General features: G+C 48.3%; 2 protein-coding genes across 8 annotated transcripts; one reads left to right on the forward strand and one right to left on the reverse strand.

Annotated features, from left to right (window-relative positions):
* Window positions 1-1637: 1637 nt before the first annotated feature.
* LOC118081417 (zinc finger protein 501) lies at window positions 1638-14211 on the reverse strand. 6 transcript variants are annotated; one of them, XM_060270759.1, is made up of 5 exons: window positions 14071-14211; window positions 13276-13513; window positions 10976-11251; window positions 7833-7959; window positions 1639-5580 (listed from the first exon to the last, which is right to left on the reverse strand). In XM_060270759.1, the coding sequence occupies exons 2-5, from the start codon at window positions 13396-13398 to the stop codon at window positions 4598-4600; spliced, it is 1509 nt and encodes a 502-aa protein (XP_060126742.1). In that variant the 5' UTR covers window positions 13399-13513; window positions 14071-14211; the 3' UTR covers window positions 1639-4597. The 6 variants fall into 6 exon arrangements, with proteins under 6 accessions (XP_060126746.1, XP_060126745.1, XP_060126742.1 ...); XM_060270760.1 differs by having other exon boundaries at window positions 13276-13585; XM_060270761.1 differs by lacking the exon at window positions 14071-14211 and adding an exon at window positions 11666-11795 and having other exon boundaries at window positions 13261-13393.
* Window positions 14212-16942: 2731 nt separating this feature from the next.
* On the forward strand, window positions 16943-25464 carry LOC118081207 (zinc finger and SCAN domain-containing protein 31-like). 2 transcript variants are annotated; one of them, XM_035107524.2, is made up of 4 exons: window positions 16943-16977; window positions 19883-20703; window positions 20982-21090; window positions 23484-25464. In XM_035107524.2, exons 2-4 carry the CDS (start codon window positions 19900-19902, stop codon window positions 24497-24499), a joined length of 1929 nt encoding a protein of 642 aa, XP_034963415.1. In that variant the 5' UTR covers window positions 16943-16977; window positions 19883-19899; the 3' UTR covers window positions 24500-25464. The 2 variants fall into 2 exon arrangements, with proteins under 2 accessions (XP_034963415.1, XP_034963416.1); XM_035107525.2 differs by lacking the exon at window positions 16943-16977 and having other exon boundaries at window positions 17053-20703; window positions 23487-25464.
* Window positions 25465-25499: the final 35 nt, after the last annotated feature.

Raw genomic sequence — 25499 nt, forward strand, 5'->3', positions numbered from 1 at the left:
CTTCTCTTCTCCAGGCTAAACATGCCCAGCTCCCTCAGCCGTTCCTCATAAGACATTGTTTCCAGGCCTTTGACCATTCTGGTTGCCCTCTTCTGGACACGTTCCAGCTTGTCAGTATCCTTCTTGAACTGTGTTGCCCAGAACTGGACACAGTACTCCAGGTGAGGTCTGACCAGAGCAGAATACAGTGGTACTATTACTTCCCTTGATCTAGATGCTATACTCCTAATTGATGCAGCCCAGAATTGCATTGGCTTTTTTAGCTGCTGCATCACACTGCTGACTCATGTCAAGTTTGTGGTCTACCAAGACTCCTAGATCCTTTTCACATGTACTGCTCTCAAGCCAGGTATCACCCATTCTGTATTTGTGCCTTTCATTTTTTTTTGCCCAAGTGTAGTACCTTACATTTCTCCCTGTTAAAATTCATCTTGTTTGCTTTGGCCCAGTTGTCTAATCTGTTAAGGTCATTTTGAAGTGTGATCCTGTCCTCTGGGGTATTAGCCACCCCTCCCAATTTGGTGTCATCTGCAAACTTGCTCAGGATGCCCTCAAGCCCATCATCCAAGTCGTTTATAAAGATGTTGAATAAGACTGGGCCCAAGATAGAACCCTGTGGCACCCCACTAGTCACTACTCTCCAGGATGAGGAGGAGCCATTGATGAGCACCCTTTAGGTTCAGTTAGCCAGCCAGTTACAAATCCATTGAATGGTAGCATTATCTAGCCCGCATTTTACCAGCTTCTTTACAAAAATATCATGGAACAGCTTGTCAAAGGCCTTGCTGAAATCAAGATATGCTACATCCACAGTGTTCCCTTCATCTACCAGGCTTGTGACTCTGTCAAAAAATGAGATCAGATTAGTCTGACATGACCTATTTTTCAGAATCCCATGCTGACTTTTAGTGATCACAGAGTTTCTTTCTAGGTGCTCACAGACTGTTTGCTTAATGATCTGCTCTAGAATCTTTCCTGGTATTGATGTCAGGCTGACTGGGCGGTAGGAGCATTTCAGTAGCAGCATGTGGCAGATGTCAATTTCAACTGTATCCCAATTGGCATGTGTTTCTGCCACTGGCTGACAATGGTTCATCACCCTGAAGTTCCCTCTGCTTCTTACTAGTTAGGATTGCCATATTTCAAAAAGGAAAAGATGCTGAGTTTTTCCTAGGAAGACCCAAATATTATTGAACTTTAAAAAAAACAACCCAAAGTTCACCCCCCAAAAACACCATGATTTTTCGGTTTGATTACTGAAGACCTGGAAATTTTCCCCAGACGTCACTTCTGCCTTTAAAATCCTGGAATTCAAATCAGTAATGATTAGGTGGGACCCGAACATTGGTTATTCTATTCCAATGAGTGATTGGGAAAACTTGTGGAAAACAAAGATGAAATTTACTGCTATAGGAAAATCTCATGAAGATGCAGTTCATGTGGTACCTAACGCTGTCAAAGATATCTAAGATGTACAAAAATATCCCGAGTACATGTTGGCTGTGCAGAGACAGAAGGAAATATGTACAGTACATGTGGTGGCTTTGTAAAAAAATTAAAGAATTCTGGAATATCATATATAATGAAAATATACTTTCCAAAGAAACTGAGGTCTTCCTTCTCGGCATTCTAGTTACAGAAATACCAAAAGCCCTAAAAGAAATTTTTCTGTATGCTACAGTGGCCGCAAGGATCCTGATTGCAATGAATTGGAAAGGGGACAGAGTTCCTTCTAAAACTGAGTGGTTAAACAAACTTCTAGAATATGTGGAGATGGCACAAATGACAAATAGACTGAGACAATTCAAATCAATGCTTTATTTAGAAATAGGACAGGTTTAAAAAATATTTACAGAATTACCACCATGGTGTGGAAACTATGACAGCGTTTGAATGATCTATGTGTAAATAATATGATGTTAGAAGAAGTCATGTATAAAGATATGAAATATATACAAGAAGTCATGTATAAAGATATGAAATGTAGAATACAGTCATACCTCTTTGTGTTCACTTCATGTTGCGTCTTTTCGGGTAACTTCTGGGTTCGCCCCGCGCGCATGTGCAGAAGCGATCTGTGCACTTCGCGCACGCACAGAAGTGCTCTATCGCGCCACGCACGTGTGCAGAAGCGGTGCTCTAATTGCGGACTTGGAATGGAATGAGTCCACAACTAGAGGTACCACTGTAACAGAACAGAAGATGATCGATACTGTAGCAAACTGGAAAATTACGACTGTTTCCCCTTTTGTGGTCTATTCTGTTCTTTTCAAGTTGCTATGTAAACTTTATGTCATGTTTCTTTTTGAATTTACTAAATAAAGGAAATTTAAAAAGAACTTAATAAATAAATCCTGGACTAGTGTTCAATTGCTCAAAAACACGCTGGTCTTAGTTACCGGTATTTATAGGATGTTGCTTCAGTGTCAATCTTTTGACACGATCATTCCATGCTGCCAACATTCTTAGGATTCACTGGCTTAGCTCTCACATCATGCTAAGCTGTGGTTTATTACTGTCAAGGTGAACTATAGTTAATAAGCCATGGCACTGGGCAGATGGTCACTTAACATAAGAGCAGCCTAACCTTGAAAACCAATTCCATTGTTGGCCTGTCTTCATTCACGGCTCTGTAGTTTTAGCAGTAAATCCCTGCATTCACATATAACACAAAACCCTGGCTAATGTCAAATGAGGATGACAAACTTTTGTTAACAAGTGACCTTTAATGATATTTAACAGACCATAGTTAAACTGCTGGGCTAGTTTCACAGATATCACCAAGCCACGGTTTAATAAAACATCATTTATAGAGAAAAGGCGAGCAAGAGATGACATGACAAACGTTTGCAAAACAATGCATGGCAGGAAGAAAGTAGAGGAAAGTTTTTATCCCTCTCTCACACTAGAACTTGTGGATATCTAATGAAGCTGGAAAATTCAGGACAGCTAAAGGAAAGTACTTATTTTACATAAACTGTGGAACTTGCTCCAGCAGGAAACAGCGACGGCCACCAACTTGGATGGCTTTAAGAGAGGTTTAGAGAAATTAAAGGAGGATAAGTCCATCAATGGAGGAGGATGGAGGCTGTGCTATGAGCAATGTTCTGTCCCCACTTGCAGGAAACCACAGGAGTGGACAGTACCCGTTTTCCTGATCCAGCAAGCTTTTCTTCCGTTAACCATGCTTTGGCGTTATGTGCAAAAGAGACTATGGTCTTTCCTGTGTAAGTTCTTTCCTTGTGACAGATACCACATCTGACTGAGGATTTAAATGACTTATTGCCTTGTGTGGATTTGGTGGTGATATGCAACCACTCTGCTCACCTGAAAACTCTTTCCACGGCAACTACAGTGGTACCTTGGTTGTCGAACCTAATCCGTTCCGGGAGTCCATTTGACTCCCCAAACTGTTCAAAAACCAAGGCACAGCTGCAGGAGCTTCCTGCGCTCAATCGGAAGCTGCGGAAGCCACGTCGGACGTTCGGCTTCCAAAAAACATTCGCAAACCACAACACTTACTTCCAGGTTTGCAGCGTTCAGAAGCCGATTTGTTTGGGACGCAAAAGCCAATTTGTTCGGGACGCAAGATATTCGAGAATCAAGGTACCACTGTATATGGTTCTTTTCTGGTGTGGACTCACTGATGGCAACTAAAGCCACCAACTTGGCTGAAGCTCTTTTCATTCAGTGGACCTTTATATGATTTCGCTCCTGTATGGGGTTTCTGATATACACTAAAGGACCCCTGGATAGTTAAGTCCAGTCGAATTCAACTATGGGGGTGCAGCACTCATCTCCACTTTCAGGCCGAGGGAGCCGGTGTTTGTCTGCAGACAGCTTTTCTGCGCCATGAGGCCAGCATGACTAAACCATTTCTGGCACAACACATCACCGTGACGATTGCCAGAGCGCCCGGAAACAGCATTTACCTTCCCACCGCAGTGGTACCTATTTATTTACTCACACTGGTATGCTTTCAAACTGCTAGGTTAGCAGGAGCTAGGATAGAGCAACGGGAGCTCACCCCCATCAAGAGGATTCGAACTGCCAATCTGCAAGCTCAAGTGGCTCAGTGGTTTAGATCACAGCGCCACCCGAATTCCATACTAAGGCGTACCCTTCAACTGAAGCCCTTTCCACATCCCAAACAATGATATTCTTCCTCTGCAAAATGGATTATTTTATGGTTAAAGAGGCTATCGCTTTGGCTGAGCTCTTTCCACTCTCTGGACGTTTATGCAGCTTCTCACCTGTATGGGCCCTTTGATAGTTAGTAACTTATGGTCAAAGTACTTTCCACACTCTGAACACGAAAATGCTTTCCTCCCTGTGTGTAAAGCAAGGGTTTGGCTACAATTGAAGCTCTTCCCAAACTCTGATAATTAAGGTGGTCACTATTCCGGCTGAACACTTTCCACAATTGGAACATTTATGTGGCTTCTATGTGGCTTTTCCTGATGGCTACTATGATCTCTTAAGCTTTTTCCACACACTGAGCATTTAAAGTGTTTCCCTCCTGAATGGATTCTTTATTTAACAGCACACAGCTCTGAGTGAAGCTCTTTCCACACTCTAAGCATTTACAGTATATGGTTTATCCTGTGTGAATTCTTGCGTGTAAGGAAAGGTGTCTCCTGTACGCAAAGCTGCTTTTACACACTGAGCACTTATATCGTTTTTCTCCAGTGTGGATTTTTTGATGATCAAGAAGTTTGGAGCTCAGACGGAAACACTTTTCGCACTCAGAACATTTAAATGGTCTCTCTCCTGAATGGACTTTTTGGTGAGAAAGAAGCGCAGAGCTCTGAGCAAAGCCCTTTCCACACTCTAAGCATTTATACGGTTTCTCCCCTGTGTGGATTCTTTGATGACTAAGAAGGTGACTGTAGCGGCTGAAGCAATTTCCGCAATTGGAACATTTATGTGGTTTCTCTCCTGTGTGGGTTCTCTGATGACGAGTAAGGCCACTACGGTCTGTGAAGCTCTTTCCACACTCTGAGCATTTATATGGTTTTTCTCCAGTGTGAATTCTTTGATGATTAAAAAGGTTGTAGGTCTGTCGGAAACACTTTCCGCACTCTGAACATTTATATGGTTTCCCTTCCGTGTGGATTCTTTCATGTTTAGACAGTTTCCTGCTATCAGTGAAGTTACTTCCACACACTGAGCACTTATATGTTTTCCCCCCAGTGTGGATTTGTTGGTGAGCAGGAAGCTTGGAGCTTAGACGGACACTCTTTCTGTTCTCTGAACATTTATACAGTTTCCCTTCTGTGTGGGTTCTTTCATGTAGATGAAGAAGTGACTTGTACTTGAAGCTCCTTCCACACTCTGAACATTGAAACAGTTTATCCCCATTATGTTTCCTTCCGAGGGTGCTAGGATTCAATATTCTAGCTGGGTTTCTTACACAAGGAGAGACGTTTTCCTGTTTCTTGCCTCTGTGATGTTTTTTCAGCATCGGAGTTTCATTGAAGTCAGCACCGTCTGGAACAACAGTGTCCTTCCTCAAATTCTCTTCTGCTTCAGTTTTAATTCTCTGGGGCTCATTCTCTTCACTGCTCTCCCTCCCATCACCTGCAGGAATACAAAGAGAGACCTGATCAGGGAGGAACGGACACCAAAGTTCGAGAACGTCTGTGTGAAAAGCAGAAGGGGAAAGATAGTCATGGGACAGCCACTGTTGATGGGCACTAAGACTGAGGGCCGCGTTCACCCTTGATCAATGCTCCTGGGGGCCACAAAGTGAAGGCAAGTGTGGCCAAAGGTGAGCATGGCCACTCCACATTGTCTCTCTCACACATACACCCTTGCATGTACACACACAGCACACACACACACACAAGCACACAGCCCCCACCTCACACCTGAACTATGCATATCAGCTGGGCTGGGAGTTCTCAGATCAGTCTGAAAAGCAGGAAGGAGTACGGTAGAGTTTCATCCTCATCAGAGCATCCATCCATCTCTTTGCATCTGCTGCCAAAATGAGTGGCATCTTGGTAGGTCAGATAAATTTGCTTTGTAGATCAGATGCTCAAAATTGAAGGTTGTGTACAGGGCGGTCTTAAGCATTTCCAGCGCCGTGGCACAAAGGTCCCTCCTGCGCCCTCCTCCCTTTCCCAAAAATTAGCCTGGGGGGCGGAGGGCACCGTTGGGGCTGCCTGACTACACCCACTGACGGCGCTCTCGCTGCTGCCCAGCGGCCCGAGGAGCAGGAGGAGGTTGCCACACCGCTGCCTGTGCCCTGGGAGTGGTGGTGGTGGGGCAGCGGGCAAATGAAATCAGAGCCACCTTCGCTTCCCAAGCGATGCCGCCCTCTTTCAAGCTCTTTTGAAAAGTTCTCGAGTTGCTCTCCTGCCTGACTTTGCCCTCTTGAGCCCAGCTGGAAGAGGTCCCCCAGAGCTTGGGTATTGTGCAGCGCCATGCGTAATAAAGACCTCTCACTCACTCACTCACTCTCTCTCTCATCTCCTCCCTCTCCCTGCCCTTCCATCTGTTGATAGCTGCCAATGCACCTTCCCAGAGTAGCTAACTAAGCAGAGGGAGAGAGGCTGTGTAAAAGAGTTGGGGGTGGGGGGGATGGCAGGGTACTTCTTCCCTAACTGGTTTAGACTCGCTGGCTGGTGGAGGGGGCGATGGGAGGCGTGAGTTCCTACTCCTAAAACAGCTACTAATTCTCAGCTGGAGATTAAACGTTTACTCGGGCAGGAAAGGAGCATGCTTGGAAGTTGATCATTCTTTAGCCTTGACCCACGAATGGGTTTTATTTAGTTTTCTTTTTTTGGGGGGTGGGGAGGCAGGGAGAAGGTGTTATAATTCATAAATGCTTATTTCAGGTGAAACAGGAGCTTTTACGCACCCACGGAAGCGCAAGCGCGCACCCCCATTTCAAGTACCTCGCAGCAGATATGTGAGAGGTTTTGGGCTGGGTTGGCGGGGTGGGGAGGGGTTGTTAGCGCGGATCCAAATGCGGAGTTACTCCTGCTGTGTTGTTGGGCGCCCTGAAAGAGCGGCTGGGCTGCTGGGCTACCTGTAAGTAAAGACCCACCCACCCACCCCTGCTGAAGAATGTATGGAAAAGACCCACGTCCTGCCCCCTCCAACCATTGCAGGTAATACTCACTGAATTTCCATGGGGATTTGTCTCTCCTCTGCCATTCCCTGAAGAAATCAGACCCCCACCCCTTGCAACTTCACTGGCCAAAAGCCAGCTCCAGAGAGTAACCATTTCCCAGGGCCCCAAGACCAACTGCAGAGAGAATACTAAAGGTTCGTCCCTCGGGAGCCGCTCCCACCACCGCCCTCAGGCGACAGCGGCTCGGCAGGCAGGGGAGGCGGCGGAGGAGCCATAGGGCTTAGTGGCTCATTGTGCCCCTGGGGCGCCCCTGAGAGGCCGGCGCCCTGGCGCAACAAGCCACTAGCCCCTATGGGAAGGACGCCTCTGGTTGTGTATTATACAGCTCTGGAAGCCCAGAGCAAATTTGACACCACATTTGCCAAGCAACAAAGTCTCCCCTCTCCTAATCCCCTCATGTTGTGCTTGAGGTTCTCCCAACTTGCCAGAACTGATTTGGAGGGGCACACAAGCAGAAGAGAGGAGAAAAATAGACCCACGGCACTTGTGGGGTTCATTTTACATCCCACTAGCATAACTATTTCGTTGTATCCAGCCCTCACTATGTATCAGGCCACATATTTAATCCTTAGCGCCTCTGTCAGCAGAGCTCAAAAGCAACAGGGACAACAACTGAGACCTTGTGCTATGATCTTATGATGCTGTCCTGGGTGGGTGGGGAACCTCAGGCTAAGAGGAGGTGGAGACTAACCCAGAGAGGCCAGATTCCTGTAATTCTCCTCCATGACTTCTCTGTGCAAGGCCCTCTGGCCCGGGTCCAGAAGGGCCCACTCCTCCTCTGTGAAATGCACGGCCACATCCTCAAAGGTCACCGGGCCCTGAAAGCACAAAAAAGGGAAGAGCTTTATCTCACAGGTAATTTAGCAATCCAAAGAGGTAGTTAAGGCGAGGTGACCCAAAGCATATCAGAAGAGCCCAAAGCCCCAATGGGATTACAGCAAATGTAACTTCGGAATTATGGTTCCTCTGATCGTGGAGGTGGAACACAGCCATTGTGGCTACTAGACAAGGTCAGTTTCTCCCTGGAGAAGCCGTCGTCACCCTTGCTGGAGAACATGTCAAGAGCTTTGCTGGATCAGGCCAATAGCCCATCTACTCCAGCTCCCTGTTTTCACAATGGCTACCTACATACTGTATGGGAAATGTACCCGGAAGACAAAAATGTATCGGGGATCAGGTAGGTAGCCGTGTTGGTCTGAGAGTCAAAATAAATTTTAAAAATTTAACATTGTCCAGCACCTTAGAAACCGACTAAGTTTGTTCTGGGTGTAAGCTTTCGTGTGCATGCACACTTCTTCAGATACCTGAAGAATCTGAAGAAGTGTGCATGCACACAAAAACTTATATCCAGAACAAACTTAGTTGGTCTCTAAGGTGCTAATGGACAATTTTTTAATTTATTTTGAATGTACCGAGGAGTTAGTGATCTGACACGGTTACCCTTCCTGCCTCCGTTCCTTCCCCCTCCCTCGCTCTTGTTAAAGTTTTTTTGATGGCGTGGGAACAGTCTTTAATGTCCTGAAAATGTTGGGAGGAGGTAAAGCCCCCCCCCCCCACAGCTGCCGTAATCAGTTGGGAGGATAATGCTAGGTACCTTCTTTGATGTTGGACATTGTTTTTTAGAAAGTGAGGTATTGGGAGGGGGTGGCTAATGGATGATCTGCACGTAGCCAGTCGCCTAACAGGCTATCTATAAAATCAGATGGTTTGGGCTAGGTTTCTCTGAAGCTTGTGCACGGACTGATCGGCCGCAGATCCGTGCAAACTGAGGCTGCCTAGGGGAGTAGCTTCGCTGCTTTTTGAGGGCTTCCAAGTGGCAGATTGAAGTGTTTGCTTGGTCTGTATACATTGCTTGCTGTTTCAGGATGAAATATTTAATCTTCTCATTCACTTGTGTATTTCACATTGCTTCTGAATCTCATTTTAAAAGAACCACCTTGCATTTGGCAAGACATAAATCTGTACAAAACCCTCAAGCAGCACCTGAGCGGAAGAGCCCTCTCCTCTCCTGTGGTTTTCAACAGAGACAAAGCACAACCGTCAGGGTTCATTGCAGCCAGTGGCCTCATCCTCTCTGAATTTGTTTAATCCTCTTTCAAAGCATCATTGGTAGTTAAGAAAGCTTTTCAAATGCGCTCTGAATACCACTTTTTGGGAAGGCTAGGGAGAGCAGCACTGTTGTGCTAATTTTCTGCATTGGGACATCTGGTTAATAATAATAATAATAATAATAATACCCCGCCCATCTGGCTGGATTTCCCCAGCCACTCTGGGCGGCTCCCAACAGATACAGTGGCGCCTCGACTTACGAATTTAATCCGTTCCGAAGGCACCTTCGTAGGTCGAAAAATTCGTAAGTCGAAAAGCGCCATTGGAAACGTGATTTCCCATAGGAATGCACTGGAAACGGAAAAATTCGTAAGTCGAAGCAACCCCATCTAAAAATTCGTAAGTCGAAAAAACCCTATCTAAAACCGCCACGGTTTCCGTTCGGATGTCGAGCAATTCGTAAGCGTGCGGCTATTTGCCCCACTCGTAAGTCGAAAAATTTGGTTGTCGAGTTGTTCGTAAGTCGATGTACCACTGTACTGAAAATAGAATAAAACATCAACCATTAAAAACTTCCCTAAACAGGGCTGTCTTCGGATGTCTTCTAAAAGTCAGATAATTGTTTATTTGTTTATTTCCTTGACATCTGATGGGAGGACGTTCCACAGGGCAGGCGCCACTACCAAGAAGGCCCTCTGCCTGGTTCCCTGTAACCTCACTTCTCGCAGGGAGGGAACCGCCAGAAGGCCCTCGGAGTTGGACCTCAGTGTCCGGGCTGAATGATGGGGGTGGAGACGCTCCTTCAGGTATACAGGGCCGAGGCTTTAAAGGTCAGCACCAACACTTTGAATTGTGCTCGGAAACTGCCACTGTGAGAACAGGATGCTGGACTAGATGGGCTCTTGGCTTGATCCAGTCGGCTCTTTGTATGTTCTTACTGAAAGGAAATCCTAAAGATGTCAATGGGACTGAATACCAGGCGCTGGGAATCACAAGTGGGGAGAGCAAGGCTGTTGAGCTCATGTCTTGCTTGCAGGCTTCCCATTGTGGCATCTGGTTGGCCATTGGCCTGATCTTGCAGCTTACCTTCCAAGTTCCGGACTGCAGAATCCGGGACCGGCAGCCATTTGACAACGGAAGTTGCGTCGATGTAACTTCCGGCGTCGCTTTGCCTTTCTATGGGCACAAAAAATGGCCGCCGCCGGCTTCGAATGTCGCTAGTACGCATGTCAGGAAGTGCGCCGACGCAACTTCCGGTGTCGCTCCGCCCATCTATGGGCACCAAAAATGGCCGCCGCCAACACCGGAAGTTACGTCTATGCGGACATGCGTAGTTGCGACTTTTGAAGCTGGCGGCGGCCATTTTTGGTGCCCATAGAAGGGCAAATCGGAAAGAAAAAAAATGGCCGCCGGCAGGAGAAAATAATGGAGAAAAACGGGAGACGAAGTGATACGGGGGACCACCGGGAAAAGGTAAGTAAAAAAGGGGTTTTCCTGGGGAAAACGGGAGACTTGGCAGCTATGTCTTACAGCCAGGCTCTTCCAAAGTTCTTCTGCAGCTAAGGGAGAACATATTAGAGTTGCAAAAAGAAAACAGAAACTATGCAGAACAGGCATAGGCAACCTTGGCCCTACAAGTGTTTTGGAACTACAATTCCCATCATCCCTGACCACTGGTCCTGTTAGCTAGGGATCATGGGAGTTGTAGTCCCCAAACATCTGGAGGGCTAAGGTTACCTATGCCTGCTGCACAGCATTCAAAGCCTGCACATTGGGCAACTGTACCAGAAGCCGAGGGGAAGGGGCAGATCCTGCACAGCTCTCTGTTCCTTCTTCCTGGACCCGATTCAGCAGCTCTCCAGAAACAGTTTCTGCTCCACGCAGAGAAGGAGACGGTCTGGAAGAAAATGTCACCATCATTTTTGTAATGTGGCAGGGGATCTTGTCTGGGGGTGGCGGCCACAAGGCCAGGATTGTGATTCCTGTATCGCAGGGCGTCCGACTAGATGCCCCTTCTAATTCTCCAGTTCTATAATTCTGTGGTTCTGTTGTTTTCACCATCTGCAGGGAGACAAAAGAAGGGCATTTTAGACCTTTGCAACAGCGGGGGGCACCCCAAAGTTAAGAGTCACATTCATTGCTCCACCCACTTTTTGCCTCTGCCTCCTCCCACCAGGGGGGGGTCATACACCCCCACCAAGGAGGCAGCAATGGCCACCAACTTTGATGGCTTTAAAAGAGGATTAGACAAATTATTGGAGGAGAGAGCTCTTGAAGGCCTCTAGCCATGATGGCCTACTCTTGGGTTTTATTCTTTTAAGGCTTACAGCAGAGTTTCTTTTTACAGAGAATATTATTTACAAAAAAAATACACTGGTCAAATAAAACAACACAATTCCTTCTCCTCTAGCCATCTGGCCAGAGATTCTATTACTGACTCATTTACACTTCTTGTTCAATTACACACTGACTGACCTTTATTGACCTTAATAAAGGCACCTGTTGCTGGGGAGATTTTTCTGTTGCCTAGCAACCTGTCCATGACCAATCTTCAAGTTCTTTCTAGAATATTCCAACAGGTTTTAGGCGGGCATCTTGTTGGCCGCTGTGGGAACAGGATTGGAGAACTGGGCACAAGCTAACAAAATGAATTTCAATGGGGGCAAATGTAAGGTTCTGCACTTAGGCAGGAAGAACCAGATGCACAAATATAGGATGGGGGACACCTGGCTTACTAGCAGTATACCGTATGTGAAAAAGATCTAGGGCAAAGCTTTAAAATGCTTTAAATCAGGCATCCCCAAACTGCGGCCCTCCAGATGTTTTGGCCTACAACTCCCATGATCCCTAGCTAAGAGGACCAGTGGTCAGGGATGATGGGAATTGTAGTCCCAAATCCAAAACATCTGGAGGGCCGAAGTTTGGGGATGCCTGCTTTAAATATATTATGGGAATGTGGTTAAAGAATCAGGAGAAACAGTAAGCTCTGTGCAACCTGCCACCATGGGGAATTGTTTGGGTCCCCCAGTTACTTTTATTGATTTTCCAACTTATTACAAATCTTGGCAAATTAATTCAATTTAATACAATTCTCCAAAACTGGCTTCCCACTCTCCTTATTAGGTACGTCCACAATAAACCCCTGTTGCTGCTCATAATCTCAATTTATCTCTAGATGCCATCCCCCCAATTTTTTTTATCCATCAGCTGTCCCTCTATATCCCTGTATAAAGCAAAAATCAAGTAAATCTTTATATATATATATTTATATATATGGTTTGTTTTTCCAGAGTCTGGTGTTGTTTCCCAGCTTCATATTCCATGTTCAAATCCAAACTTTTTCAGGTTTAGCTGGAAATTCTCTGCTTGCTTCCAAGACCACTTCAGACATTCCTTCCCAAAGATAACAAAACCACAGCTAGTTCCAGAAGGGCGTGCCCCCTCCCTCCGTGGGGAATTGTTCCAATGCAAAAGTCTGTATCGTCAGATAGTTGTTATTTCCTTGACATCTGATGGGAGGGAGTTCCCCGGGGCGGGTGCCACCACCGAGAAGGCCCTCTGCCTGGTTCCCTACAACCTCACTTCTCGCAGTGAGGGAACCGCCAGAAGGCCCTCGGAGCTGGACGATGGGGTAGAGATGCTCCTTCAGGTATACTGGGCCGAGGCCGTTTAGGGCTTTAAAGGTCAGCATCAACACTCTGAATTGTGCTCGGAAACGTACTGGGAGCCAATGTTGGTCTTTCAGGACCGGTGTTATGTGGTCTTGGCGGCTATTCCCAGTCACCAGTCTAGCTGCCGCGTTCTGGATTAATTGCCGTTTCCGAGTCACCTGAACTAGGTTCCACACATTCACAAAAAAAGAGCCACAAAAACGCAAAATAAATAGCAAAAACAGACAGACCTCAGCGTAACACTCAAAATGTAAGTGGGGCACTCAAAACGGAGCACGTTCAGCTTCCGAAAGAAGCTCACCAACCGAACACTTACTTCTGGGCTTCCAGTGTTTGGGTTCCAAGTTGTCTGAGTACCAAGGCGTTTGAGAACCAACCACTGTATTCCAAACCACTGACCTAAAGTGTAAGCACCTGGATGAAGCCATCTGTCACCTGCTGTTCCTCCTCCTGCTTCATGTCCTCTGCCCAGCTCAGGTGGAAACCTTTGGCCAGGAAACTGGTCTCCTCTCTGCATCCCCTCACCCAGTTCTCCATCTCCGGGGGGAGGACAGCCAGGAACTGCTCCAGGATCGCCAGGTCCAGGATCTGAGTCTTGGTGTGTCGGTGTGTCTTTGGCTTCAGCTACTTGTGGCAAAGGTGATGGAGTCGGCTGCAAACATAGAAGGGCAATCTTGCTCTAAGGAAGTGCTTCACTGAGTGGGTCCAGGAGCTCCTGGCTTAGCTAATGAAAGGAAAGCACAATCACACACACACACACACACACACACACACACACACACACGGTGGGTGTCAACCTTGCATGGTTGGATAATCTATACAACTCATCTGGGAATAGAGGAAGCTTTATGGAGACCAGTGGTCCGCCTAGCTCAATACTGTCCACACTGACAGACAGCAGCTGTCCAGGATTCTGGGCAGGGAGTGTCTCTCCCAGCCCTAACTGGAGATACCAGATTCCTTGGAGATCAGCTGCCAGTCTGCGCAGGCAACGCTGAGCGAGGTGAACAGATGGTCTGACTCAATATTCTTGGGTTTTTCATTAGTTGGCAGCTGGTTTGCAACGGTGTTAAAAACTTGGAAGCGGCATCCACCCCGTTCCCCAGTTCTGTCTCATCTACGCACCAACTAGCATTGCTGGAAATATCAAATAAAACGCGCCCTATTGGAAAACCGGGGATGGGGGGGGGGAAGAGTCTCCTGACTTACGGTTTATTTATATTTGCAAGGACGACTTCAGATTGCAAGCCTAAGCGCTGAACCACATGGATCTTACATAAGAAAAGAAAGAGACAGAGAGAGTGTGTTTGTGAGAGAGAGGGAGAAATGGAGGGAAGGAAGAAGGGAGTGAGGAAGAGGAGGAGCCTTGGTAGGATTCCTGGGAAAGTACAAAGTGCATTTCCCCCGGGCGATCTGCCGATTTCCTCGCCTGCCCTCTGCTGGCTGGAGCCGTGCAAGGTTGATTGTCCCCACCAGCTCTTTTTGCAAGCTTTTTTTTTGCAGAGAAGACCCTCCCTGCCCCATTCTGACTTGCAGGTTCTCGAAATCCATCCCTTGGTAGCGCTTCGGTCAAGATATTTTATTTATTGCATTTATACCCCCCCTTTTTTCATTTCAAAGGAGCTCAACGCAGCGTACGCAGTTCTCTCCCTCCCATAGCTGCCAAGTTATCCCTTTTTTACAGGGATTTTCCCTTATGCTGAATAGGCTTCCTCGCAAGAAAAGGGAAAACTTGGCAGCTATGCTCCCTCCTCGTTCCATCCCCGCAACAACCCTGCAAGGTAGGTTAGGCAGGAGAGTGCCGGTGCTCACCCAGTGAGCTTCATCATGGCTGATCTGATGTCCTCTGTGAAGAGGGATGGACACCCAGAAAAACTTTCTGGCAGAGCTGTTCAGCAGTGGAAAGGATTCCCTCGGGAGGTGGTGAACTCTCCTTCCTTGGAGGTTGGGTGGCCATCTGTCATGCATGCTTTAGCTGAGATTCCTGCATTGCAGGGGGTTGGGCTAGATGATCCCTGGGGTGCCTTCCAACTGCCCGTTTCTTTTAGATCAATCTTCCCCCTCCCAAAAAAAACAGAAAAAGGGGGGAGCAATACAGCTGTCAATGTCATACACGTCAAAGCAACAAACTTACACATCACAAGCAGCTGATAAAACTTTTAAAAAAGAAATGAATAGTAGTTTAAAGCAGGTGGTGATTTAAAACCAAAAACCAATAAATCAATATCCTTGCAGTGCATACAATTGTGGGAAGGTTTACTTTAGCAGAGTTAAACAATCCCCTTTACAAAATAAAAAAAATTCCTTCCAGCAGCATCTTAAAGACCAACCAAGTTTTTATTTTGGTATGAGCTTTCGTGTGCATGCTACTGAAAGGAATTTTTTTTTTTTTTTGCCTCTACTCATACCAACATGGCTACCTACCTGTAACTAATCCCCTTTACAGTGTAAGTTTATGCAGGGATCAGCCGAGTTCTACTAATAAAGATGACTTCCTGGTTAAAAATCCCTTTGAATGCCTGTTAAAGAACACACACACCAATCTGATTCATGTTAACATAAAACTATTTTACACCTTGCCGACAAAGGTCCGTATAGTTAAAGCTATGGTTTTCCCAGTAGTGATGTATGGAAGTGAGAGCTGGACTATACAGAAGGCTGATCACCGAAGAATTGATGCTTTTCAATTATGGTGCTGGAGGAGACTCTTGAGACTGCAAGAAGATCAAACCTATTCTGAAGGAAATCAGCCCTGAGTGCTCACTGGAAGGACAGATCCTGAAGCTGAGGCTCCAATACTTTGGCCACCTGATGAGAAGACTCCCTGGAAAAGACCCTGATGTTGGGAAAGATGGAGGGCACAAGGAGAAGGGGACGACAGAGGACAAGATGGTTGGACAGTGTTCTCGAAGCTACGAACATGAGTTTGACCAAACTGCGGGAGGCAGTGCAAGACAGGAGTGCCTGGTGTGCTCTGGTCCATGGGGTCACGAAGAGTCGGACACGACTAAACGACTAAACAACAACAACAAATTTTACTCTCAGATTCATTCAGGTTTACAGAACTGTACCTGAATGGAGGCTAAGGTTACATAACAAACAAATAAACTATACCAGAGGGAAGTTGGTCTTGAGGTGACTGCAACTGAGCAGCTACCTTTCAAAACTACCAGCAACTGACAAACTGGTTGTCACAGCAACTGGTTAAAACATGGAGGCCGTTTTCAAAGAATATTTAAGAAACAATGGTATGACAGAAACACTTGTTTCTTTGAGTATAGTTTTTGATAATGATAATTGTTGAATGTTATTGTTTGTGTCTAATAATGGATATTGAAGATATTTGAGTATTGTATAGGAATTTGTTTATTATGTGTTTTGTGTGTTATTGTGTCTTATAATTTTAAACAATAAAGATTTTTTTTAAAAAAAAAGAACATGGAGGCCGTTAGTCATTTCTGTTGGAATGTTGCACTTGACTACACCTTTACATCCCACAAGATGATCTCTGGGGCCCCTTCCAACTGCCCCTTTCTTTTCAGTCAATCTCTCTCTTTTTTAAAAAAATTAAACAGAAAAAGGGTCAAAACAGCTGTCAAAACAATGTCATACACATCAAAGCAACAAACTGACACATCACAAGCAGCTGATAAAACTTTTTAAAACGAAATAAATAGTAGATAAAAGCAGGTGGTGATTTAAAACCAAAAATCAATAAATCAATTATCCCTGCAGTGCATACAATATGCAAAACATATCAGTAGGGCCGGTATGTTTGTTATTCGTCTCTTTCTCAGGATGGATGAAGGATGAGTTCAAAGTCGAATTGCAAAATGTGCATATAAAAATTGAAACCTTTTTTTTTGCATGCATCGGAAAGGAAGGGCTACGTCACTCGCTGCCCTTCCTTTGAGAGACCGGCGAGGCCAAGTGCCTGCGGTGACGTGGTGCTGAAAGAGTTAATGTGGCCAAAGAGCTGCGGGGCCTAGACAAGTCGCGGGGAAACTGGGGAGCAGGAAGTGAAGGCGATCCATAGAGAAGGGTTCATTCTTCCTGGCTTCCTTCCTGCCACGCCTCCTGCCTCCCACGTGGGGGAGGGGGTGCTGCCTTCCGAGGGTGAGCCTTAAACTCGGGCTTCTGCATTGAAGGACAAAAGGCAGACGGGCGGGCGAGGAGGAGGAGCAGAAGCAAAGCCTTGAGACTTGGAAAATGGGAGCGGGGAGATGGGGGGGTCCCTTGGGTGGGTGGGGGGCGGAGGGATCTCCCTGCAGTGGGGTGGGGGTTAAAAATGCATATGTGCATTTGCAGGTTTGGATTTGTGGGCTGTTTCTGTCACTAACCTTGCACCCATCTCTAGCTGCTTATTTTCCTCTCGCAGGTTCCCAAATCAGGTTTCTGTGTGTTTTTCTTCTTCTTCTTTAGCGCAGCAGGCAGATGTTCAGCAGGTGAAGCGTGGAGATGTTACTAGTTGATCCTCACTGAAAGGGCCGTAGCTCAGGGGTAGAGCATCTGTATTGCATGCAGGAGGTGTCAGTTTCAGTTCCCAGCATCTCCAGGTAGGGTTGTCCCTTGCCCTCAAATCCTCCAGAGCTGCTGCCAGTCAGTGTAGACAGTATTTAGCTTGATGGGCCAGTGACTCCGTTAGAAAGTACCTTCTCAAGGAAAGGGAGATTCCTGGGTCTTTTAGCAGTTGTGCAGAAGAGCGGATTTTTGACAAGTTTGTTTAATTTTGTTTCTAGTTCCTTGTGGACAAGTTGCAAAGGAACAAAGGAAGCTGCCTTATTCCAAGTTCCTCCATCTACCTTGGACTTGCCTACACTGACTGGCAGCAGCTCTCCAATGCCATTTCTAGTCTTGCTCAAGGCAGATCCACTAAAGTAAACAGACATGACTAATTAGGTTCATTCATTTGAGTGCATCTATTATGAGTAGAGCTTAGTTTGATGCATTCCAGGGTCTCAGGCAGGGGACACCCTCTCCCAGCCCTACCTGGGACCTTCTGCATGCAGAGCAGCTGTCCTGCCTCTGAGCTGTTTGCTCCCTTCCCCTTTTTAGTTGGATAAGTTTTGTTTTGAGGGTTCGATCGCTGTTGGCTTTTATGTTTTTCTTTTATTATATACAGTGTTTGATGGCTGCGGTTAATGCTGAAGAAGAGAGGAAGCTGCCTTTTTCTGAATCAGGCCATTGGTCCATGCAGCTCCCATTTCAATCACTGTTTTAAGTTGCTTTGGGTTGCCCTGGGCAAGATAAAGCGACTGACAAATTTAATAAATCAATAAAAAGAAATAGCTCGGCATTGATGGCAGTGACTGGCAGGGTTTCAAATGGGACTCTCTTCCTCCAAGCCTTGGCACAAAAGAACTTGTTTCACAAGTGAGCAGGGAAACAGGAAGCATCATAAGATAGCATTTAACGCCAGTGCTGCACATGGAAACCCATAGGTTATATGCCAAGCACTGCCCTTCCGCAAGCTGTGCTGGTTCTGGTCAGCCCCTTCTGCATAACTGCAACAGGGAATCCACAGTCACTTTTACATCTGATTGCCCAGTGATCTGGATGGGGATCTGCCCCAGTTGAACCCACCGTGTGTGAGGCTGTTAATAGCACAGGAGCGTTGCCAGAGAATAGAAATGCTGGTAGCTTCCTTGTGGTTTCCATGTACCACAACTTCAGAGGCCGCCTTATCCCTTCTGTACCCAGCACATTGCTGCAGCCTGGAGGAAAAATTACTGCGAGTTCCAAAGATCTCGGAAGCCCACTGTACATAAGCTCAGAGCAGGGCTTGTAGTGTGGCTGCCCCTGTTCTGTGGAATAGCATCCCTGTCAATCTGCACTTTGGGGGACATTTTCATTCCAACAGGTTTTCCCAGCTGGACAAAGGAGTCTTTGCCACAAGTGTCTTCTTTGCTCGGGATTTTAATCTTGTTATAACTGCTTTTTTAAAACTGCTTTTAACTACCTTATATGTAAATCACCATGAGAGAGGGTGGTTCAGAAGGCGATGAATAAATCAGTGACAATAATAATAGTTAGCAACTCAAAGCTCTTCCTTAAATTAAATCTGTTTTTCAAGGTGGACAGGGTTTTAGATTGCCAGTAGCCATGATAATCTAACAGGAAAGTCTGTGTGACCGAAACTGCATTCATTGCAGGGGGTTGGACTCGATGACTCTGGGTCCTCTCCAACTCTGTAGTTTTATTATTCGTAGATGCTGGAAAAGGAGGAACAGTTAGAGATTCTGCCTTGTATGCAGAAGGTTCCAGGTTAAATCCCTGGCATGTCCAAGTACGGCTGGGAAGGTCTCACCTGAAACGCAGGAGAGCTGCTGCCATAGTGCAATTGTAGCTCAGATAATAATAATAATAATAATAATAATAATAATAATAATAATAATAATAATATATTATTTATACCCCGCCCATCTGGGTGGGTTTCCCCAGCCACTCTGGACGGCTTCCAACAGAAATATTAAAATACACTTAATTTCTTAAAAGATTGAAAGCTGCCCTAAACAGGGCTGCCTTCAGATGTCCTCTAAAAGTCTGGTAGTTGTTTTTCTTTTTGACATCTGGTGGGAGGGCGTTCCACAGGGCGGGTGCCACTACCGAGAAGGCCCTCTGCCTGGCTCCCTGTAACTTGGCTTCTCGCAGCGAGGGAACCGCCAGAAGGCCCTCGGCACTGGACCTCAGTGTCCGGGCAGAGCGATGGAGGTGGAGACGCTCCTTCAGGTATACTGGAGCAGCTTCCTATGTCCAGCTCCATTAGGCTTTTTTATTGTTCTTTTTTACTACTGCCATAGAATTGTTTAGTTAAAGGGACCCCAAGGGTCATCTAGCCAAACCCCCAGCAACGCAGGAGCCACAGCTAAAGGATCCCCGACAAATGGCCCTCCAAACTCTGCTTTAAAGAGAGTCTGCCACCTTCCGAGGCAGTCAGGCTGCCCACAGTAGGAAACCGAGAACCGGGCTAAGCTAGGCCTGATCTGGAGAGGTGATTTTGTTGCATTCTTAACATTTCTAGGCCGAGAGAGGGAGAAGATGGCTGCTGTGGGAAGTGGCGCCGCAATGTCCTTAGCCCTTCACTACCAGCCGGTGCTTGAGCAAGGGCCTCGGCCCGGAGAGAGAACAGGCGAGGAGGAAGGCGACACCGCAGGCCCCAAACCCGACAAGGACGTCAACAAAAGACCCAGGAAAACCGTTCCAGCCAGCATGGCGGCAGAGCTCCTGCGATGGCCGGCCTCGCAGCAAGTGAAGCAGGAGCCAGGCGACGGGATCCCGCAGGGCTGGGACGGTCCCTGGCAGGAGTTCCTGAAGGCAGTTCAGTCCCCGCACCCTGGCTGGGGCAACCCACAGCTGCCCGCGGCATGGGAGGAGAGCAGCAAGGCCTTTGAGGGAGCCACCGACGCCTGGATGTGGCCCCGAGGGGACTGGGCATCCCGGCCCTTTTCAGCAGAGCCACAGCCAGCCCCCCAGCCCCCTCCGGAAGGCAGAGACAGGGGCGACAGCACCAGTGGGAAGTTAAAGGCCGAGAGCTCGAGGCCGGGCCCGGCCAGCGCCGAGTCCCAGCGCCGGCGCTTCCGGCAGTTTGGCTACCGGGAGGCCGAGGGGCCCCGCGAGGTCTGCGTCCGGCTGCGGGAACTGTGCCGCCAGTGGCTAGAGCCCGAGCGGCACACCAAGGAGCAGATCCTGGAGCTGCTGATCCTGGAGCAGTTCCTCACCATCCTGCCTCCCGAGATCCAGAGCTGGGTGAGGGAATGGGGGCCGGAGACCTGCGCCCAGGCGGTGGCCCTGGCCGAGGGCTTCCTGAGGAGGCCCCGGGAGCCCAAGAGGTGGGAGCAGCAGGTGAGGCAGCTCTCCACCCCTCGGGACTTTGGAGGGTGGCAGAAGCAGGGAACGGGCCCCTAACCACAGCGGGGAGAGAGCATAGCCATTGCGGCGCATGGTAGCCACCGACAGCTGTCTCTCTCAATCTGCCGAATCCTATGTTGAGGCCGGCCAAGTTGGTGGCAGCTCCTCCTTCTTGTGGCAGGGAGTTCCGCAGTTTAACTCTGCTCTCTGTGTGAAGAAACCTTTCCTTTAATCTGCCTTGTGTTTTCTGCAAACCTCCCTTGTGGTTCTAGATCTCAAAGCCTTTTCAGGAAATGCCCAAGGCAGAGCAGGCTCCATCAGACACAGGGCTGTGGCAGCTGTACAGGGAGGCAAAACAGGACAGCGATGGCAGCTCAATGGGTAAGTATTCCTCATGCCTGTGCAGGGGTGTGTGGCCTGGGGAAGGTTCTGAGGGCCAGTTATAGATGTGCAGAGGGCCACATTTCCCACCTCTGCTCTTTTGGTGTGTAATGAAGCCTTCATTAAAAAAAAATGCCCTGCTTTTAATTTGCAATGGTATTTCTCTTTTACTGATCACATTCTAACTGTTTTATTATATTCTCTTGTTTTTATTGTATTTTACTCTTCTTGGGAACCCCTGCAGGGTGTTAGTTTTTCATTGCCTGAGGTTAAAAACCACCACAGCATATCAAACCTATCACCGCCTCTCCTGGTATGCCCCGCGGAGGACCTTATGGTCCACAAATAACAACATTTTGGAGATCCCAAGCCATAAGGTGGTTAGATTGGTCTCAACTAGGGCCAGGGCCTTTTCAGTACTGGCCCCGACTTAGTGGAACACTCTCTCACAGGAGACCAGGGCCCTGCGAGATTTGACATCTTTCCACGGTGCCTGCAAGACGGAGCTGTTCTGCCTGGCCTTTGGGCTGGACTCATTCTGACCCCTGTTTTCCTCCCTTATGGTTTTGATTTGGGCTATTTTAAAATGAGGCTGCATTTTAAAATTTTTAATTTAAACTGTATTTTAAGCCATATTTTAATTAATTGTTTTTCTTTCTTTTACGTCTTATTGTAATTTTACTGGTGTCAGCCGCCCTGAGCCCAGTTTTGCGGGGTATAAATAAAATTTATTATTATTATTATTAGGGACCCAGGTGGCACTGTGGTTAAACCACTGAGCCCAGGGCTTGCTGATCAGAAGGTCGGCGGTTCGAATCCCTGTGACGGGGTGAGCTCCCGTTGCTTGGTCCCAGCTCCTGCCAACCTAGCAGTTCGAAAGCACGTCAAAATGCAAGTAGATAAATAGGAACCGCTACAGCGGGAAGGTAAACGGCGTTTCCATGTGTTGCTCTGGTTTGCCAGAAGCGGCTTTGTCATGCTGGCCACATGACCTGGAAGCTATACGCCGGCTCCCTCGGCCAATAACGCGAGATGAGCGTGCAACCCCAGAGTCGGTCACGACTGGACCTAATGGTCAGGGGTCCCTTTACCTTTTTATTATTATTATTATTTATTAACTAGTGTCATTCAGCCCGTTCAGTAAACGGGCGCTAGCTGGGCGGGAACGGAGGGGAAGCCCTGGGACCGCACAGGCGTCGCCTCCGTCGAGCGCCTGAGGCCCACCGGCCCCTCCTCCGCCTCCTCCCTCTGTCCCGAGTGGCGACGGCCTCCTCCACCTCCCTTCTCCTCACCTGAGGAGAAGGAAGAGGCCTCTGCCGCCGCCTCCCGCAGCGCGCCTCAGGTAAACACGCCGCCCCTCGCTCTCCCGCCTCGCCGCCCCCGCGTCACTCCGCCGCAGCTCCTGCTCTCGCCCCACCCGCCGGCGAGCGCCTGAGGCCCACTGGCCCCTCCTCCGCCTCCTCCCGCTGTCCCGAGTGGCGACGGCCTCCTCCACCTCCCTGCTGTGGCGGAGTGACGTGAGGCGGGAGAGCGAGGGGCGGCGCGCTTACCTGAGGCGCGCTGTGGGAGGCGGCGGCAGAGGCCTCTTCCTTCTCCTCAGGTGAGGAGAAGGAGGGAGGTGGAGGAGACCGTCGCCAAATTTATATACCGCCCTTCATCCGCAGATCACTGGGCGGCTGACTTCCGAAAGCGTAGGGCGGGTGATATGAATGGGGAAGCAACTTGCAACCAGAACCCTCTCCATATTTTGCCAGGTATATCTCCCCAAAAATGGCTATTAGCCACAATAACTACGTTCTGCCATGACTCTTAAAGACAGTATGAATACCAGTTTCTGGGCATCACGAAGGAGAGCAGCCAGTCTAGCTGCCGCATTCTGGATTAGTTGCAGTTTCTGGGTCACCTTCAAAGGTAGCCACACATAGAGCGCATTGCAATAGTCCAAGCGAGAGATAACTAGAGCATGCACCACTCGGGCGAGACAGTCTGCGGGCAAGCAGGGTCTCAGCCTGCATACCAGATGGAGCTGGTAAACAGCTGCCCTGGACACAGAATTGACCTGCGCCTCCATGGACAGCTGTGAGTCCAAAATGACTCCCAGGCTGTGCACCTGGTCCTTCAGGGCACAGTTACCCCATTCGGGACCAGGCTTCTTCTAAAGCCATCTGAGTTGGTGGCCACCACTTCCTCCTGTGAGACCAAGTTCCAAAGATGAACTGTGCACCACATGGATAATTTATTTTATCTGTCCTGCATCTGTGAACATTTATGCTGGATGAGATGGGCCATTGACTTGGTCCAGCAGCCCAGTCTCTCCTAACGTTCTATAAAGAAATCAGTTCTCTTATTTGCAAGGAATGACCAATGTGTCTCTCCCTTCTCTTAATTCCCAGCAGGCGATGGGTGGGTGAGCGAGAATGAAGAGGAGAAACCTCGGCTGAGATGTTCCGAGAAAACTGGGCCTTCCGGGTCGTACGGAGAGAACCCTTTCCTATGTCCTGAGCAGTTGGGCTCCTTTGAAAACCAACACAAATCAGAGAATCCACACGATGTCCCCTTGGGAGGCGGGGAGTGCAAACCGGTGGCCTGTCCGGGAGTCGTCCCGAAACTCGGCGACCTGGCGGATCAAGAGAGGATCCACAAGGACCGGAGGAGGAAAGTGTGCACCGAGTGTGGGAAAGCGTTTGGCCGGAGCTCTGACCTCCTTAAACACCGGAGAACCCACACAGGGGAAAAACCTTTCCAGTGCCTCCACTGCGGGAGAAGCTTCAGCGACCGCTCCAACCTCATCGCACACCGGAGAATCCACGCAGAGAAGAAGCTGTACCAGTGCTTGGACTGCGGCAAGAGCTTCTGCCAGAACTCGTACCTGGTCCGCCACCGGAGGACCCACACGGGCGAGAAGCCCTACAAGTGCTCGTACTGCGGCAAAGGGTTCAGCGACAGCTCGAACCTGGTGGTGCACAAGAGGACTCATACAGCGAGCGACAAGCCCTACCGCTGTCCGGATTGCGGGCGGAAGTTCAGCGAGCCCTCGCTTCTAGGCCGCCACCAGCGGATGCACGCCAAGGACAGGCCGTACAACTGCTCGGACTGCGGGAAGACGTTCCGCCACCGCTCGGATCTGGTCCGCCACCGGAGGACCCACACGGGGGAGAAGCCCTACAAGTGCCTGGACTGCGGCAAGGGCTTCAGCCAGAGGTCCCACTGCAGCACCCACGAGAGGCGGCACACGAGGCAGAAACTGTACCCGCAGCACTTGGAGGGTGGGAAAGGCTTCAGCCCGGCCGAGATCGGACTTCCCGCGAAGGAGGAAGCTGCGGAAGCGGCTCAAAGGATCGCTACCCAGAAGGACGTGAGGGTGGGCCATATGTGTGTCCTTCTCCACACCGAGTGGGGTTACTTATAGCCGGGGCTGGCGCTAGGTAATTTGACACGATGGGACTTTCCGGTTTTTGTTTTGTAAATGGCAAAGTGCATTACTTCAAAATGTGGCAAGCCAGTCCTGCTGTGTTTGAAGGCCTTTTCCTCCACTCCTTCTGTTGTGTAGGCCCTGGACCTCTGCCCTCAAGCTCTGCCCTGACAGCACCCTTGGCTTACAGTTTGCCTTGTTTGTAAAAGCCTGTTTGCTTCGTACCGATTCTTAATGCGCCCCGAGCGACTAGCATGGACGTTTTACGAAAATGGCTTTTCACTGCCGTTTCCCCTTTATACCACGAGTGACTAACTTAGCCTGTCTCCCGAGTATACTTATTACTTTGTGTTTGTGGACTACTAACTTTTGCCCAATGTATCAGCCGAAATTGGGATCCGACAAAGAATTCCGCCTCCTGTTGATGAGTTTGGCTTTTTTAAAAATCAAAGCAAGTTTCTAGTCCTCATTCGTGCTAATATAGGTTTGAAAGTTCATGTGCATACACATGGTATTTGGAGGTGTCTTGGGAGCCAAAAGAGGGGGTCGAGCAAGTGGGGCTTGAGTGGGATTCACAGCAATGACTCTCTTTCCCCCCTTCTCCCCATGTCGAAAACAGACTAAAGAGCCACTGGAACTCTGGGAAAGTGCCCTGGGCATCAATAAGCTTCCGTGTAAGGGGTGACTCCTGCTCATGTCGCTTGTGCTGAACTTCTTATGGTCTGAGCAAGGAATCTTTCATGGGGGTGGAGAGATGTGTCCTTTGGAAATGGGACTTTGCAGAAAGGCAGTGCATTTTTTACAAGGTGGGGTAGGTAGTATGCCTTCCTGTGACCAGCCGCCCATCCTGCCTTGGTGGCGGTGGCTGCAAAATAAATCCTGAACAAAGTAAACATTCATGTGAGGGTCAGCTTTATTCGCCGCAAGGAGAAATAAGACAGTTTCCAGTGAGCATTTGTCCTGATGCTATGGAATGTTCGTCAACAGTTCCCTTGCA

Source organism: Zootoca vivipara, chromosome 2 (assembly GCF_963506605.1).
Source record: "Zootoca vivipara chromosome 2, rZooViv1.1, whole genome shotgun sequence".
NCBI lineage: Eukaryota > Metazoa > Chordata > Lepidosauria > Squamata > Lacertidae > Zootoca > Zootoca vivipara.